This window comes from Nannobrachium achirus (assembly GCF_963921795.1).
Source record: "Nannobrachium achirus genome assembly, chromosome: 10".
Taxonomy (NCBI): Eukaryota; Metazoa; Chordata; class Actinopteri; order Myctophiformes; family Myctophidae; genus Nannobrachium; species Nannobrachium achirus.
In genome coordinates this window covers 50,803,677-50,822,613 of record NC_137819.1, presented here as the reverse complement: position 1 = coordinate 50,822,613, position 18,937 = coordinate 50,803,677, and the positions used below count along the sequence as shown (strand labels likewise).

General features: G+C 44.0%; 2 protein-coding genes across 2 annotated transcripts in view; one reads left to right on the top strand and one right to left on the bottom strand.

Annotated features, from left to right (window-relative positions):
- Positions 1-18,937, top strand: part of gabbr2 (gamma-aminobutyric acid (GABA) B receptor, 2) — a gene marked incomplete at both ends in the record, with an annotated part of 518,953 nt that overhangs the window by 97,751 nt on the left and 402,265 nt on the right. The gene's annotated exons all lie outside the window — the stretch shown is intronic.
- LOC308292325 (SRA stem-loop-interacting RNA-binding protein, mitochondrial-like) lies at positions 12,214-12,516 on the bottom strand (the record flags this gene model as incomplete). The annotated part of the gene is made up of 1 exon (XM_080734641.1): positions 12,214-12,516. One exon carries the CDS (start codon positions 12,514-12,516, stop codon positions 12,214-12,216), a length of 303 nt encoding a protein of 100 aa, XP_080590767.1.

The following is an 18,937-nucleotide window of genomic DNA, read 5'->3' as shown; positions in this document are numbered from 1 at the left end:
AATTGCAGAGGCTACACAGAGGAGCCCCTCTGCTATTTGAAGTGTGCGTGCGTGCGTGCGTGTGTGTGTGTGTGTGTGTGTTGTGACAGTGCTTAATAAATTGTGTGTCTGGCGCTGTTGCAAGAAAATGTGGAAGTGGAGAGAGAGAGAGAGAGAGAGAGAGAGACATAGATCTACTACTACAGTAACGAGAGCACAAGTGGAATGAAGGGCAGGATTCCTGGGAGGCCATGTCTCTCGTTTTAACCAGATTGATGCGAGTGGACAGAGGGATCCCTAGGCTGAGCGCACACACACACACACACACACACACACACACACACACACACACACACACACACACACACACACACACACACACACACACACACACACACACACACAAATCAATTCACACACTCGTCCGTGTACACTGCCCAGGGTCCCAGATGTGTGCGTGTGTGTGTGTGTCTGTGTGTGTGTGAGTGTGAGAGGTGAATCCAGGACAAGAAATGTGTGTGTGTGTGTGTGTGTGTGTGTGTGTGTGTGTGTGTGTGTGTGTGTGTGTGTGTGTGTGTGTGTGTGTGTGTGTGTGTGTGTGTGTGTGTGTGTGTGTGTGTGTGTGTGTGTGTGTGTGCGTGCGTGCGTGCGTGCGTGCGTGCGTTGCGTGCGTGCGCGCGCCAGCCCTGTGTGACTAAGAGTGTTAATTTCCAGCAGGGAGCGCCCCTCCTTGAACAGCATGTCAAATGTAATCACATTTAGTTGTTTTTAATTGAAGGGCGAGTCGGACCCAAATGAGCTGCTCACTGCTCTCTCTCTCTCTCTCTCTCTCTCTCTCTCTCTCTCTCTCTCTCTCTCTCTCTCGTCTCTCACACACACATACGGACTACATGATCCATTCACTAGCAAGCTCTCTCTCTCTCTCTCTCTCTCTCTCTCTCTCTCTCTCTCTCTCTCTCTCTCTCTCTCTCTCTCTCTCTGTGTCTCTCGCTCCACTCGCTCCCTTGTTAGTTAACAAACTTTTTTTAAATTTCAAGGACCCTCCCACTTTGATGCGCACTGATTGGCCCGTTGCCTCTCGAGACGTTTCCATGTCAAGGACCTGAGGAAGGTCCCGTGACCGAGACGCTCTGCTCTAATAAAGTGTTCTCTTGAACCTGCAAGTGGCAGCTGTGTGCGGGTCTAATCTTTTAGAAGTTAATTAATGTCGAGGACCCCAAAATTGATACGTATATTTGGCCAAGGACTGTCATCTAAAAAAAAAAAAAAAAAAAGAAATGATGGCGATCTGCAGTATCTGAGAGTTATGGGGGGTCCTTGAAATAATGAGCTTGTATATCAGATATTTTCCCAAATATTTCTCTACGTAACCGGGTGAAACAACACGTGTAATGCCTCAACTCCTACGATTCCAAAGTGCTTGTCAGGATGGGGCGGGATCCCGGTTCAAACAGGATTATTTTGGGGTCGCGGCCTGAAAAGGTTGAGAAGCTGTGTGTGTTTGTGTGTGTGTGCGTGTGCGTGTGCGCGTGCGTGCGTGCGTGCGTGCGTGTGTGTGTGTGTGCGTGCGCGTGCGCGTGTGCGCGTGTGCGTGCGTGTTGAATGAAGAGCGACAGCAGAACGCATCACTTTTTAATGCGCTGCAAGCTGTGAACAGTCGTCAGTGACCTTCAGCAGGGGCTCTTTGTAAAGGTCGAGTCACGGAGATGAATGACACGGCACTGGACTGGACCTCCCCTCAAAAAAAGAAAGAAAAAGGAAAGATCTAATCATGTGGGGGAACGTGTGGCTCCAACGTGTATCTCAGACCACCATGCAGCAGCCTGTGAAATCAGTCGTCTAGAGCAGTGGTTCTCAAACCTTTTCATGTCAAGGACCCCCATTTATTATCCCCCAGGCCCCCATAAGAGAAGATTTTTACGGCACTAGCAATGATTCCGAATCATTTTAATTTCAAGGACCCCCAGTTTGAAATGCATTATGCTACGGACCCCTATATCTCTGAGACCCCAATTATCGTTAAATCAATGTTAATTTAACAGGGAGAGTGTACAAATGGAACCAAATGGACCCGATAGGCATTGTTTTTAGGGATTGTGATATCCTTTGTTGTTGTTGTTGTTGTGTTATCTATGAGAATTTTCAGAAGTTTTCCAAAAAGGCTAAATACATGTAAAAACAAAAACATTCTCAAATATTGATTCATCGATCAATGATTGATTGGTCTAATACTTTATTCAGACATGTATACAGCAGGTGGTATACAGTCAGATGTTAAAGGACCGGTTCACCTCTGGGACAACCAGATCTTATTTTATTGTTGTTTGGGACACGATCAACACAATCCTGAGTTATTATTTGTGTTCAATCTGTGTTATTAGATATTTTAGTATTTCAGCATGCTACAACTGGTCATATGATGCTGTGTAGCATGATATTGCATCATCTAATGCATCATATGATGCAAAATGCATTAATGTATCATTTGTCCTCAACAAATACAAAACACTATTATACACACTGTATACAGGAGAAAAAATAAAAACACAGTGAATGACACCTCCTTTCGGTCAGGCCAGCTTTAAAAGAAACCAGTGAGTCACATCCTTCTTAATGGACGGTGTCGGGGCATTCCACATGTTTTGGTGGCAAAGCAGTGGAACGAGAACGTTGCATTTCTCTGGGGGTCAAGGCGGCCAGTGACCACATGTCAAGCTCGTCTCAGTCCTGCGGTTGAAGAGAAAGAAAGAGAGTGAGCACGTCTCCTTTTTCGGTGGCGTGGTGGACACAAAAAAATAACCACAGAGGCAATATCGGTGTGACCCCCCCCCCCCCCCCCCCCCCCCCCCCCCCCCGAGTTGAAAGGTCCTGGAAACAGCGCAGGATTCCTCGAGGCCCTCATTGGTCGGCCAGGGCGCTGGCGTCACGCTCAACGCGGGGGCGGAGACAATATTGACTCAGAACGGATCATGGTTTCTCCTGGGCTAAGGCTGGAGGGGCAGTTGATGAGGTTCAGCGATCCAATTCCAACTCCGTTCAAGGTTCACTGATGGCATTCAGCCGTTGACCCGTGGAAGGAGGAGGGGGGAGGGGTGGATCATCTGGGCCTGGGGACTTGCGTAAGAGAATGCAAGCTGCTGTCACTGCCGGAAAGCTGCACGAAAAAAATAAAAAAAAATAAAACACGAAACCCATCCGGCCGCCCAACAAAGACGAGAAAAAGATTAATTATGCTCACGACGCAGGGGTCAGGTGGGGGCAGTCATGCTATAATCTTTGGGTTGCGGTGAGGCATTTCAATTCTGCATGGCAGAGGACGTGTAGGCCTATGCATTAATGCATGTGTGCACGTACACATGCGCACACTGGCAACACTGCATCAACATCTTAATTTGGTCGTGTGTGTGTTTGCGTGCGTGCGTGCGTGCGTGCGTGCGTGCGTGCATGTGACTGGTTTCTCAAACGTTTTTTTTTTTTTTTTTTTTTTTTCATGTCAAGGACCCCCAAATTGATGTATTTGGCCACGGACCCCCATCTGAAAAGGTTTAGTGCCAGGGATCCCCAGAAGAGAAGATTGGTGTTATTTTATTCGTGTCAAAGGCACGTGAAAACATTTTCAGAAAAGCTCGCAGAGCGGCACAAGTGGCACGCTGTGAGCTTGTAGAGCTTGAGAGCTTTTTTGGGGGGGGAGTAAGGGGGGGGGGCTTTTGTGCTTTTATTAGGACAGTAGACTGACAGAAAATGGGGAAGGAGATGGGGCGCATCTGACACGCAGCAAAGGTCGTCGGTTTTATATGGTTAAAATTATTGTGATGCTATATTAACACATTTTGCTGCAGGGGACCCCTTTGGAACCCCTCAAGGAACCCTGTGTGGTCCCCGGACCCCACTTTGAGAACCACTGATGCAAGGCACCTGCATCCTGCTCATCAGGAGCAGTTATAGAGGGGTTAAAGAGGTGGTGCCAAAGCTTCAGGAATCATGGCACTGCATTTTTAAAGCGTCTTGCTCAAGGACACTTCCTTCTTTGACACTAAAACCAGAAGGAACCGGGAATCGAACAAACTGTGAACATCCCCGATTCCCAAGAGGGTTCACTGGTACCTACAGCGCCTACTGTATGTCTCCACAGATGGTGGAGATGATCTGGGAGTCAGATCGAGAGCCGATCTGATCCATCTCCCGTCACCTTCAAACACACTCCAAGACAAGACAACCTTTCCTTCATGACTCCCTGCTTCTAGATGGAGTCTATCTCTCCGTCGATCTCTCCATCTCCCTCTCTTTCTGTCCCTCTTTCCCCATCTGTTGTTCTCACATGTGATCTCATACAAGTCAGTTTGCCTCTGAGGGAGCCCCGCCTTTGTTCCTGTCTTTCTATTATGTTCTTCCAGTGCATTGTACAGAATGATGCTATCAATCAGACAGTATTGTATTCATGTTCCTCAGTGGCGCTGGTATAGACTGAAGAAAATCACCCCTCATTTTCCCCATGAGAACATCAGGCATTATCTGGAAAATGGACTCATGAACCTCACAACCTTTTTATTCTTTTGCCATTGAGCGAATGAAACTTCCACGGCCTGAATTCAGCTACATCCAAGCCAGACTTACACAGACTGTGCAGGTCGGGTTGTGTTCTTGAATGACTGCCGAATGACCCTCTTGGGAGCCCATGTTTGACTTTCTCAGACCTGATAACACTTGGGATTTGTGCTGCGTTAGAGAACATGACAAAATAAGCACTTTGATTCCTCTCCTCTCCTCTCCTCTCCTCTCCTCTCCTCTCCTCTCCTCTCCTCCCCTCCCTGGTGCAGGGACGTGCTGTGCCCCTGATTCAGCCCGGGAAAAAGAGTTGGAGAGGCCCTCATTGCGCGCTATAGAGAGAGATCTCTCTATAGCGCTGCTGCTACTCAAAGATTCAGCTACATCCAAGCCAGACTTACACAGACTGTGCAGGTCGGGTTGTGTTCTTGAATGACTGCCGAATGACCCTCTTGGGAGCCCATTTTTGACTTTCTCAGACCTGATAACACTTGGGATTTGTGCTGCGTTAGAGAACATGACAAAATAAGCACTTTGATTCCTCTCCTCTCCTCTCCTCTCCTCTCCTCTCCTCCCCTCCCTGGTGCAGGGACGTGCTGGGCCCCTGATTCAGCCCGGGAAAAAGAGTTGGAGAGGCCCTCATTGCGCGCTATAGAGAGAGATCTCGCACAGCGAGGCGTTGTGTGCTTGTAGATCTGCTGTTTTCACTACTTTTGTGCGATGGCCTTGTATGATGAAGCAGGGCTTTGCTTTGCGCAAAAATGTACACATTTGAAACTTGGAGATACGAGGTTTCTGCCCGACAGTGACGATTTACTTTGCTGGCCGCCCAGCCCCCAAAAGGGAACGAAGGCCGAAATTTTATTTAATTTTTTTTCCTAATGGCCGGCCTGGACCGGCCGGGAATGTCCCGCTTTTCCCAATGGCCAGCACGTCCCTGCCCTGGTGGGTGGGTTAGCGCCAGTATACGCTTCAGCTGTCTGTCTCCAGCGTGTCAAAAAGCACAACAACCTGTAATAGGCTTAACCACCTCCTCCTGCTCCACGCAGATTGCTAATGAAGGCGGCAATGTGTTTGTCGTGATTTGACAAACCACTGACCAATTTCAGCTTATCGCACCTGTGTGTGTGTGTGTGTGTGTGTGTGTGTGTGTGTGTGTGTGTGTGTGTGTGTGTGTGTGTGTGTGTGTGTGTGTGTGTGTGTGTGTGTGTGTGTGTGTGTGTGTGTGTGTGTGTGTGTGTGTGTGTGTGTCCATATTGTGTCTGCATGCATGTTTGCATGGCTGTTTGTGTGTGTGTGTGTGTGCGTGCGTGCGTGTGCGTGCGCGTGCGTGTGCGTGTGCATGGACACATTGTGTATTTTGATTGATTGAATACTTTTTTGTGAGTTTGCCCCAGCAGGACAACCAGATAGTTTTAGTGGCACTTATTGGGCTGTATGTCAAATCGACCGGCTTCATCGGGAATCGATTCCTTGTATTATGCTAACAGATACGTTATATTTAAAGTTTAATTTATATAAATGTATTTGTGAATTAATTTTCTCCATTGACTTTAATTTAAACATTTTACCTTTCCCAAATATGGAGATGACTGACATCATATATGTCTGACATCACAGACCATAGACTGACACAGTATGTCCATATGTGGGCATTCCAAGATATGGGCTTAATTGATGAAATCATGGATCTCCGTATATGGGCATAAAAGGGACAAGGACGGAATGGTTAGCACCGCTCCAATAGGGACAAGGACTAGCAGATAGAGATGTTTGCAAGTGTGACTTGCCTCAAGGCAACCACACTTGCAATTTCCAATTGCATCTTTCTAGTTAGACAGAAATGTAAACAAGAGACATTAAAGGAGTAGTTCACCCCCAAAATGACTTTTTTCTATTGATTACTCATGCCATGGAGAGTAGAGTTCAATAATATTTTTTGGTTTTTGTCACATTCCTAAGAAAAAAATGTGATTTGAGTAAATTTACCCCTATTGATTCCGGATGGGGACCCGTTTCGAAACGGGTCCCCATCCGGAACGAATGGGGGTACATTTATTGTTATCACATTTATGTCTTAGGAATGCGACAAAAAACTAAAAATATTATTGAACTCTAGTCTCCATGGCGTGACTAACCAATTGAAAAAAAGTCATTTTGAGGGTGTGTAGCAACTCATAATGTAATAACGGCTCATAATGTAATAAGGGCTCATAATGTAATAAGAAAAATGTAATAAAAACTCATAATGTAATAATCAGCTCATAATGTAATAAAAAAACAAGCGCATAACGTAATAATGGATTTTTCATTAATGTAATAATGTAATAATGTGTTACATTAAGAACCTCCACATAGGAGGCTCATAATGTAATAACACTTCATAATGTAATAATGTATTTTTTATTACATTATGAGCTGATTATTACATTATGAGCTTTTATTACATTTTAATTATTACATTATGCGCTTGTTTTTTATTACATTATGAGCTGATTATTACATTATGAGTTTTTATTACATGTTTTTATTACATTATGAGCCCTTGTTACATTATGAGTTGCTACACACCCTGCCAACTTTGTTGATGAAGAATGGAGCAACTATCTGCTAAACATGCAACAAATGAATACATCTGGAGATCATTTAGCTGTACAAAGAGAATCCACAATGTTCAACATACAGTTCGTGATTGTATCGACACTGGGTGTTGATGCAGCATCGATAATATCCCCATGTGGTCAGTATGACGACACTCTGCCATTGCTAGTTCTGGGCCACTTTGCCGAAGGTCATGGGGACCATTATGTAAGCCTTGATGGACCAGTCACACACTTGATTCAAAGAGCGCACCACTTCGATCTGTCCAGACTTAAGGCCAGAGTGAGGTACCGGGTCAGGGCCAGAGTGAGGGCCTTACAGGGGGAGTGAGGGCCAGATTTAGGGCCAGAGCAGGGCAAGATTTACCCTTCTTGGCGCCCTGTGCTTGGACCTAGTTTGTTTCAAACCGGGACACGAACCACTGTTGCCTAAAACCGGGACCCTAAAAGCAATGCGCACGTTATCGCGCACGTGCGTGCCCATTCTCTAACGTCCGTGCAAGCGCACATACACCGCAGCGTTGCAAACAGGCAGTGAGTGATTGACAAACAGCCTCAGCGTTGAATTCAGACGTGCAATGAATTTGTACATGTTTTCTGATTGGTTAGGTGAGCATGTTTTCGTGAAAAGGACATGATATGATGATGATGCAACCTCTGAAAACAGATACTATTATTGACACAATTTTGTAGTGAATGTTGAAAAGCGGGACATATTAGTGTTTTAGAGATATTTGTCGGGACACCGGGACACGCAGCTTAGTGTTTTAGAGATATTTGTCGGGACACCGGGACACGCAGCTTGAAAACGAACAGTCCCGGCCAAACCGGGACGCCTGGTCACCCTACTTAATAGTGTGGTCTCAGTAGTTATGAGATACACGAAGGTTTCCTGTGCAAATAAGCCGAAAAGCTTACTAGGATCTCCCTTTAGTTGACCTTGTACCATTGAACTGTACTGTCATGAACCTTTTCCTATGCAAACTTCTAATAAAGTATTCAATCAATCAATCGGACAATCAATCAATCAATCAATCAATGAATCAATCAATCAATCAATCAGGGATAGATAGCACCTTCACTCTGCAGCCACACTGAGGCGCTCCAACACATAGTGCACCAGTTCTTTTAGGGTTGTGCATACTAGTATCCACCTAACATTTCTTCAAAACCCTTAAGTGTAACCAGTCATTACAGACAGCAACGTTAGCTTTAGCTTAGCTCATGTGAATATCTTTTGTTTACAGTTGATCCTCTGGTGCCCCCCTGTGGTTGTTGATGCCCTGTGCTTCAGCACGTCAAGCCCTATTATAAATCTGGCCCTGGGCCAGAGTGAGGGACTGAGTCAGGGCCAGAGTGAGGTACCGAGTCAGGGCCAGAGTGAGGGCTAGACTTAGGGCCAGAGTGAGGGACATATCAAAGTGGTGCGCTCTCCTCTGCTTCCTGGAGTCTTTGAATCAAGTGTGTGACTGGTCCATCAAGGCTTACATAATGGTCCCCATGACCTTCGGCAAAGTGGCTCAGAACTAGCAATGGCAGACTGTCGTATACTGACCACATGGGGATATTATCAATGTTGCATCAACACCCAGTGTCGATACAATCACAAACTGTATGTTGAACATTGTGGATGCTCTTTGTACAGCTAAATGATACCCATATGTATTCATTTGCTGCATGTTTAGCAGATAGTTGCTCCATTCTTCATCAACAAAGTTGGCAGGGTGTGTAGCAACTCATAATGTAATAATTAAAATGTAATAAAAGCTCATAATGTAATAATCAGGTCATAATGTAATAAAAAATACATTATTACATTATGAAGTTTTATTACATTATGAGCCTCCTATGTGGAGGTTCTTAATGTAACACATTATTACATTATTACATTATTGAAAAATCCATTATTACGTTATGCGCTCGTTCTTTTATTACATTATGAGCTGATTATTACATTATGAGCTTTTATTACATTTTTCTTATTACATTATGAGCCCTTATTACATTATGAGCCGTTTTTACATTATGAGTTGCTACAGGGTGAACTACTCCTTTAAGGCTATGAAAGGATAGCACAAAAAAGTCCAAGGGACTTTTTTCCATTCTGATCCTATGTATTCAATTCATTCCCGACACCACTTTGAGAACCACCATTGGTCTCTCTGTCTCTCTGCTTTGGTCATAGCTCGTGGTACCACGGCACGCAGCCAGTATAACCGTAATGTTACGGCACAGTGGCTAGTAGGCTACTTAAAATTAAAATACTGTACAACCAAATAAAGACAAAACAAAACAAAACAAAAAATCATTACACCACTGTCTCTCTGCACTCTATTTATGTGGCTGTTTACCTTGTTCCATTGACCAGAGAGTTCAATAAACACTTGTAAACGACTCACTGGATAAGAGCGCCAGCTAAATGCCCTAAATTGTCATTTTGTAAGTTGTAAAAACAGATGAAGCAAAGCAACATTATAAGTCAAGGTAACGAAAAGCTTGTAGATTGTCTAGCTTTTTCTTGTGCTATTTTCATTTGATTATTCATTAAAGTCATTATGGTGGCCGTGGCCAGAGGGTATGGCTATTTGTGACCCCAGCTATGCATGCATGATGGGATAGATTAGATTAGTAAGAGAGAGCATATTACTATCTCTGAATGTGAGCCATTTAAAGGGTGACTTCAGTCTGACTCTATAAGCTGTAGTATCAAAACTATTAACTCAATCTAATTAACCAATATCTCATTCTTTTGGCTATGATTTTATATTGTCATATTAAATGAAAGAATGCTAAATGGCTATCCGGTCACATCTGGTGGACCTTGGCAAGGCATGAAAAGAATTTGGGAGCCACTGCCTTTTCCCACTGAATTCATCAAAGCAGTCTAGAGCTACAGTCTCTGGTGTTCTTCCGACAACATTATACTCATTATGAACATTATGATTAATAAATAATCATTCAAGATAGCTTTAAAGACACTCTTGTTGCAGCTGACCACATGACCGGAATATCTAATGTGGTATTACATTTTTGTATAATGTTTGTAATTATGTATTTTAATATTCATATTTTCATATGCGTATGAGACAATAGCTGTCTCTGGTGTCAGCTAACAGGGATCCATTCACAATAAACAATAAATCCCCCCCCCCCCTCTCTCTCTCTCTCCTCCGTGCGCGCCGTGGGGATTCCTCAAATGCCTATTCGTGTCAAAAGCACATGATGCGAAGGGAACAGATTGAAAAAACCTCCTGCCTCCTTCCCTCCTTCCCTGCGCACCACTCTCCATTACGGTCCATCCGCTGCACTCTCTCCACTCAATCAATGTGGACTCTCTCTCTCTCTCTAGTCCAATACTCCATGGGCTCAGCTGTCTAAATGTTACCACAGGGTGGGCTGGGGGAGTGCAGCTCACTCTCTGCATACAACAGTACCATAACTAGGGATGGGGCGATATGAAGATTTCATATCACGAAGATTGTGACAAAAGAAATAGCGATTTACGATATTATTGCGATAATCAAAATCCATTATCCTGGGGCGGGACATTTGGCAAAAAATAGGCGATCTACAAGCTCACAACGCGTCGCAATGTAGATCGCCTATTTTTTGGCAAAGACATTTGATAGAGAGTGAAAAAAAAGACTGTATCAAGTACGTATAGTATAAGTACCTTTTACCAATTATAGAGGGTTTAAGTGGTACTGGATATGCAGCTCAGCAAATAAAAGGTGAATAGATCCCAGTGCATGAAGGAGGACGATATAAATGAAATCTCCATGATGCGATTATTGTGAGTGTTTTTTCTATCACGATAAACGATAATATCGTGTATCGTCCCATCCCTAACCATAACCCTCCCTTCCTCCCTCCCCATGCCACTCTCTCTCTCTCTCTCTCACACACTGTTCTTTGGCAGACATCCTCTCACTTAGAGCTGTGGCTAACGCCAGTGGTGTAAAGTAACTAAATACATTTACTTAAGTACTGCACTTAAAACTGTACTTAGTACAGTTTTGAGGTATTTGTACTTTACTTGAGTATTTCCAATTTCCAATACTTTTACGTCTACTCCGCTACATCTCGGATCCAAATATTGTACTTCTACTCCACTACAATTATTTGAAAACTTTAGTTACTTTGCAAGGATACATTACTGTATGATATTTAAAAACATACAAGAACCACTTTAGCCCTATTTCATTGCTAGACTGTTTGAAAATAGCCGATCTACAAGCTATGCGACACGTTGTGAGCTTTAGATCTGCTATTTTCAAACATTTTATACTTTTACCTTTGGTATTTAGTACATTTTGCACAGTATGAAAGTGTTGGCATAGAAATGCCTACTACTAAAAGTACCAAAAGTAAAAGGCCCCCCTCCCCTCCCGTTGAGGGAGAGAGAAACAAAGGCAGGACCAGACTAGCGACAGAGCACGCTGGGCAAGACCTGGCTGTTTTGAGTGTCTAAACAGAAGTACTGACTGAAAATAACGTTATACTTGACGTTCAAGCACTTGAACCCCAGCATCCCTATTCTGGGGGTCACCTTGTGACGCGTTGTGAGCATGTAGATCTGCTACTTTTGGAAGAGATGAAGAGTTGGGGAAGATGGAAAAAGAACTCATCAAGTACAGTGCAAATCAGGTCTCTCTTACTAAGCATAGAGGAGTCTATAAGTGGTTAAACTGAATGATGAATTCCAAAGTATTCTGAGGCACCCCTGTAATGGCATCAAGGCACCATAGGGTGCCACAGCACCCACTTGAGACCCTTCATTGGGAATTGATTCCTTGCATTTTGCTAAGACAGTAGTTACATAGTTACAATTATATATATTTATTCGTGAATTAATTTTCTCCATTGACTTTAATTAAAAATTCCATGTTTTTGTCCATATGGGTATTCCAAGATATGGGCTTAATATTGATGACATCAGGGATCTCTATATATGGGCATAAAAGGGACAACGACTGAAACAGAGACCTCCATATATAGCCATTAATTCATTAGTGAATACATTTTCCCCATTGACTTGAATGAGGAAAATTCTTTCTGTAAGATGGAGTAAAGACACAGTCGAGAAGCTTCACTGGTATTCCGTCTCTCTGTTGTTCTGTGAGGTGAACTGCCTTCTGTTCATCTGGACCTGGAGCTTGGCTCCCTCCAGAACGTGAGGATGTGTGTTCAGAGCGTTGTTCAGGCTCTCCTCGCTGGCGTAGGAGACCCAGCCGAAGCCCCTGTAGAAGCCTGTCTCCTTGTCCATGGGAAGCACGCATCTCTTCACTTGTCCAAACCGCCCAAAGTACTCCCTCATCTCCTTGGCAGCGATGGTCCAGGGTACTCTGGACACAAACAGCTCAAACACCTTCTTAGAACCGCTGGCCGCCATGTTGAACGACGCACGTCGACCTCTGACAAATTGACCTTGAAGCGAGTGGCCCCTCCTCATATAGACCTACCTTACACACCTTGGTGATGTCACTGATGTGACATCTCCACTCTGTGACGTCACTCATAGATGTAACAAGCTCACAGGTGGAGGGGAGGGGAGGGAATACAAATACTTGAGTACCATACCGTATAAAATAAAATGTTAGAGGCGCCCGCTAGCCTACCGGTCCAGGCGCATACCACATAGGCTCTGATGCATGACAGCGAGTGTCATGGGTTTGAGTCTCGATCCTAAAAACCATAGGCATGAAAGCCCCAAAAAAATAATCTTTAAAAACTAATTCTAAATCTGTCCCATTGGGAACTTGATCAGCTATTTTCGCATTGGCTATATGCAATATCTAATTGATCTTAACCCATTTAGGACGGGAACCCCTTTTGAGGTGCTAGTTGTAATTTTTTGAATTTCCGACAAAACTGTCCCTGCCACTAGGTTTCTTAGGTCATCCACCCAACATCGATCGTCTCTCTGTTCCTCCAACACACCTAAAAATTAAAGGTGATCGCGGGAAATCTCTGCTTCTGGCCCCAAACTCTGGAACAATCTTCCAAAAGTCCAGCTCCACTGTTTAAATCAAACATAAAGACCCACATTTTCTCCCTCGCTTTTAGCCGTCTGTTTAGACATGGTTGTTTATTTTATATTCATTTATTTTCCACTTCGTTCTCTGTTTTAATCTGTTTGCTGTTGATAATAGTTTCACTTTGTGTGTATTAGCACAGATCCCCATATACGGAGATCCGTAATACACACAAAGTAACTGATGTCATTGACAGAACGGCCCATACAAGGACATATGCAAGTGTGTTGCGTTTGATACCATGCGACTTTTTCCCTGACGAACAATTAGCTAAAAATAGCAGATCTACAAGCTCATGACGCGTCGCGAGCCGACATTTTATTTAAAAAAAACTCTGGACGGTTCCATTCCCTGGACCGGCCGGGAATGAACCGGCCGTTCGGGAGTTGTCCCGCTTTTCCCAATGGCCAGCACGTCCCTGCCCACTGGTATACAGTACCCAGACATCAGTGGGTGCAGTCAGTGGTTCATAGAGAGCCATGGCATGCGTGGTGGCAGTGTTTGGAGGATTAGTCAGTCTACTCATGCATGCAGGGAAACGGCATAATCTCCTTTAGATGTTGAACTTTTGACCCGCTGCCTGCTTTACTGTATATCGGGGCTTTGATAATGCCCAGCATATGTTTTAGTAATCACCCACCGCGTTCGCACTTCAAACCTCAACAGCTCAGGGGGATGACAAGAGAAAAGTGATTGAATTAATAAAGGTTCCCACCTTTTTATTGTTGTCGTTTTTTTTTTTTTTTCTTGCATTTATTCAGACATGGTTGGTGCAAATGTTATGGTTGCCGACTGTCCCTTGAAATAACAAATTGTGGTTCTTTATTTGGAAACTAAAAGACGTGTCCCTTATTGAGCTGATGAGGGACACACTTTGTTCCTTATTGTTGGGGGAATCAGTCAGTGACACATCTTACAAGTTCAAACGGCTCATTTTCAGTACATGGTAAAGTGTGCATTTATATACTGTAGCGCCTTTTATCCAAGGACAAGGTCCTTTACAATTATTGTGCATTACATTCACCCATTCTCACACACATCTGCGAGATCGAACTGGGAACCTTCCGGTTGCCAAGCGGCCACTCACTCCCAGAGCCACTCCCTACAGGTTGGTTGTAACCACTTAAATCTGCCATTTCTTTCTGCTAATGTCACGTTGTCGCCCCACCAGAATATTAATGCTTGGGTTCAAGTGGTTAATATACCCTCCCCTCTCCCTTCTTCTCTGCCTCTGTAGATCATCATAAAAAAAAAAAAAACTTGGTTAACATTGACATAGTGCACACCCTAATATCCGCATAATCGTGCACTGACTGTGTGTTGCATTATGTGTGAGTGAATGGTTTTACATGGAGCGGTGTATAGTGTATTGATTGTTGCAGGAACAGCTTCTATACTCCCCCGGGGAGGGGGGCTCCCCCCCCCTATCCCTTCCCCGCTGGAGGGGTGATTTCATCTTAGTTTGTCTTTGTCATTTATATTATACCACTAGGCACTAAGGCGTGTTACCAAGATGGATGCTGTTGTGTCTGATGGCGTGTAATAACATAATGTCATCACCCTCTACGAAGATGGCATACGCTGGCATATACATCTGTCACCATTAATGTAGCGGCCACCGTTTATCCTTATTCTCTGTACTCACAAAGCACACGCTCATACACACAGGCACGTTTGTATAATGCAAATCGTTGTTGTCGAGTGGAAACCTTGTATGTCCAAAATCGTTCGTTTTGTATTTATCATATCATTTAAAAAATGAACTAAATCTACAATTGCGGTGCGAGGCATTGTCTCCTTGTAGAGTGTGTAGACTTGTGTGCATATTTGCGACCCCAAATATGGGGTCGCACTTGTCGTCGCATACCCACATATACCCACAAATACCTACAGACAACTATCATCCCCCTACTTGCGCGTGCTGCTGGTGCTGCAAGTAATAGCAAATATAGTGGATCTACCGCATTGTGAGCTTGTAGACGTGATATTCTCACAAACTAAAAAGAATGCACTCTGTCGAGGTGCCAACTTCCGCAATTTCATAATTTCAATGGCATGTACCATATTGGTGCCATATACAGTATGGCCCCATAGCCTAATATGGGGTGACTAGAGACTCATCTAGTCATCGCCTAGTCATTTCGCGTTACTTTCTCCCCATTGGCTGGCCCCATAGCCAAATATGGCCACATATTGTACATGCCCACATACCCACATGCATACCCACATACCCATGCCCACATACCCACATGCATACCCATACCCATACCCACATACCCATACCCACAGACAGCTATAATCACCTTACTTGCGGGCTCTGCTGGCGCAAGTAAAAAGTCCTCAGTGTATTTCTCAAATGTTACAATACTTGTGGTTGCATTTGGTCCTCACAACAAGTATACAGCACAGGTACGTACTAGGCATGTAACAATTCACTCAACTCACCATACGATAAAAAAACATTATATCAATTAAAACAAAAAATCTGACAAATCCAGTATTTTCTTCTCTTTTATTTATTTGTATTATCTTTTTTACCATACTGTGTTTTCTCTTATCCTCTTTTCAATATGGTAGCAAATGACTGAAGACTCTTTGTTCTTACAAAGATCCTGTATTTTTCTTCCTTTTTGTTTTTATGTGCCCTGTGCTGTCTGCATCACAATCATTTGTTTATTAAATCGATAAAAATGTTCTCCAGTTTGTATCGATTTACGATAAATTGCCTTGTACGGTACGTACGCAAGCGCGCGCGCGTACACACACACACGCACACACACACACACACACGCACACGCACACGCACACGCACACACACACAGAGCACGGGGGGCCTCAGGTTGCTTATATTCCAGTGCAGTAATTTGCCATTAGCGTGGAGGGAGGCACAGACAGGTGCAGCTGGCTGGGTTGGGCTCACGGCCGCTAACAAGGCATTTCATCATTGTTAGACCCGGACTGCTGCTCTGATCAGCTGCTGTTGTTGATGTCACTGCAACACACGCACGCACGCACGCAAGCATGCACGCGCGCGCATGCACACACACACACACACACACACACACACCTACAGTATACAGAGCAGGTATATCGTCTCTGCCAGGTGGAAACCTCATATGTCCAAAACTGACACTTTTCAGGATTCAAATTAGTAGCAGATCTTTTGATGATTGCGACTGTAAGGTCGCAAGTTACTATGAAAACCTCCACCGGCTGTCTGTCTGTCTGTCTGTCTGTCTGTCTGTCTGTCTGACGTCGTCACGTCACGCCACATCACACGTTTGGCCCTACTCTTATCTCCGGCACACGTTGCCCCTATCCATGCCAAACTTTGCACACACACTCCTTGGCTGTCAAACCACAAGCTCCACCCCTGATTTCTCACATGATGCTGTTCTAGTGCCACCATGAGGCTGCTTGTATAAATGCGACCTGACGGTCGCTTATCTCCAGATTAGGGAGTCTTACTGGTCAAGTAGGACTTTAATTTACGAAAAAACATAACGTTAAAATATGGAGATAAGAGGTTTCTGCCCGACGGCGGCGATATACAAAGATAAACAACACACAGATAATACTTAGTTGAAATAGACACACACACACACACACACACACACACACACGCACACACACAGTCTGTCCGATTTATTTCTGTCACACTAATGGCGATAGTGTTGTTTTTATACGTCGTGCAGAAGGCTGTCAGAAGTGGTTGGAATAAATCTACTAAAGTCTGGAGAAACCATTTCTCCGAGAGGAACCTACAAGAGAACAAAACATTTGACTGCCGGGAGGAAATTGCCTCTTTTCCAAACCATGTTTCTTTACTCCCAACGTTCAATAACAAACACATGAAATACAACAACAATAAAAGCAATTTCTTTAAAGCAACCATAAATTTTAGGCAAAGAAATATATATAATAAAAATTAATATAGAAAAATGGACAGCACGTACCATTCAGTGTTGCCGATATTGCTTATTATTAGCGACTTTGGACTTGTTTTTTCTGTAAAGTTACTTGAAATATTGGTAGTTGTGGTTTGTGTTCAAATGTTAAATTAATACTCAAAATATTTTTCCTCAAGATGTTTTGAAAATAGCAGCTCTAGATTGGCTATTTTAAAATTGTTGATGTACAGTATGCATATAGGGTTAACGTGGTTAAATAGATTTTGATGCTATATTAACTCAATATGTGTGTGCGTGCGTGCGTGCGTGCGTGCGTGCGTGCGTGTGTGATCATGAGGCCATATTCACTTATTTTGGGCATAGACCTGTCTCGCTTGTTCCTCTCACAGGATCTGGCAACGTTTCTTGACACCAGAGAGGCCAATGATTCAGCATAATGACAAATCAATGCATAGCACCATGATGTGACAATGGAGTGAAATGTCACTGACTCTGCTCTGGGCCAGTCATCTTAACTGCCAGGGTTAAAACATAGCTGCCCTTAGAGCGTTTTTACTAACCTTTGGAGACCCATAGAATATGCTTTCTCAACGATGATCTACGCACGGATCGCCTCAAAAGACATAGTAGAGTCTCGGAGAGAAACAAGAAAACGTTATATATCGTGATAACCTGTTCCATAGTTATAGGCAGTTGAAAGTGGCTTGTTTTCGCCAAAAGGCAACAGAAAGCAGAGAAAAATTGTTTCTTTAAACCGGCTTAGAAATGTTGTGAAGACGTTATTTCCTGGGATAATCTGCGTTATCCTGGGATCATTCACAGGCTAGAATCTTGTCACATTGGTCACATTGGTCTTAGCCTTGGATTGAAATGACGAGAAACCGAGACCCCCCCATCTCAATACCCCCCACGAATGTTCGCTTTAAAAATAGCAGAGCTTGTAGTTTAATAGCCAATGTCTTTCCCGGTTTTAATGGGTCAGGATCATGGATGTGGGAGGCACAAACGTCATGCTAAGATATAGTATGTACAGTGAAGGCAACCTCTGTTCATGTACTTTCATGTTTGTCAGTGACACGTGTAGTCACATTTAAGATGTGTGTTTGGTTTCTGCTCCCCCTGTTGTGACTGACTGACAGTGTGACTGAGTTCTTGTTGTTCTTGTCTATTCTTCTGTGTCTTGTCCTATATTTTAAGTTTTTGGCTCCACCAGTCTGTCAGTCTGTCTGTGATCAGCTAATCTCCGGCACCGTTGACCCGACCGATGTGAAACTGTTCACACACACTCCCTGGATGCCAGAGCAGAACCTCTGCCTCCATTCTTTCAGATCGGCCTGTAATAGCGCCACCAGGAGGCCAATTTTAATGTATTTCTCCGGACTGCGCCCTGGACCAGTGTAGCAACTGGATGGGGGACGCACTACCAATGCCCAACCTATAATCTATAACTCTACAATAAATGAACGTGCAGACCAGTTGAGTGCTCCATCTTTTTCATCTGGGTAGTCATTTTTGAAGTGCCCAGGTAATAAGTCTTTTTAATCTATAACTCTGTCTGTCCTCATCCATGTGTGTCCTTAGTATGCCCAATCCATCAGAAACATGCACATGGACATTGGCAGTTGAGTTGACAACACATCCCAAATTTAAGCGTTCTATTGATTTGCACTTAAGCCATGGGCTATGGGATCTTGTATTGGTGATTGCAGAATCCCCGCAGGCTCGGCCTGTCAGTAGTCGTGGTTGTTGTGGGTCCCATCGCTCGGACGGACGATGGGTAGAAATGTGCACACACACACACACACACACACACACACACACACACACACACACACACACACACACACACACACACACACACACACAC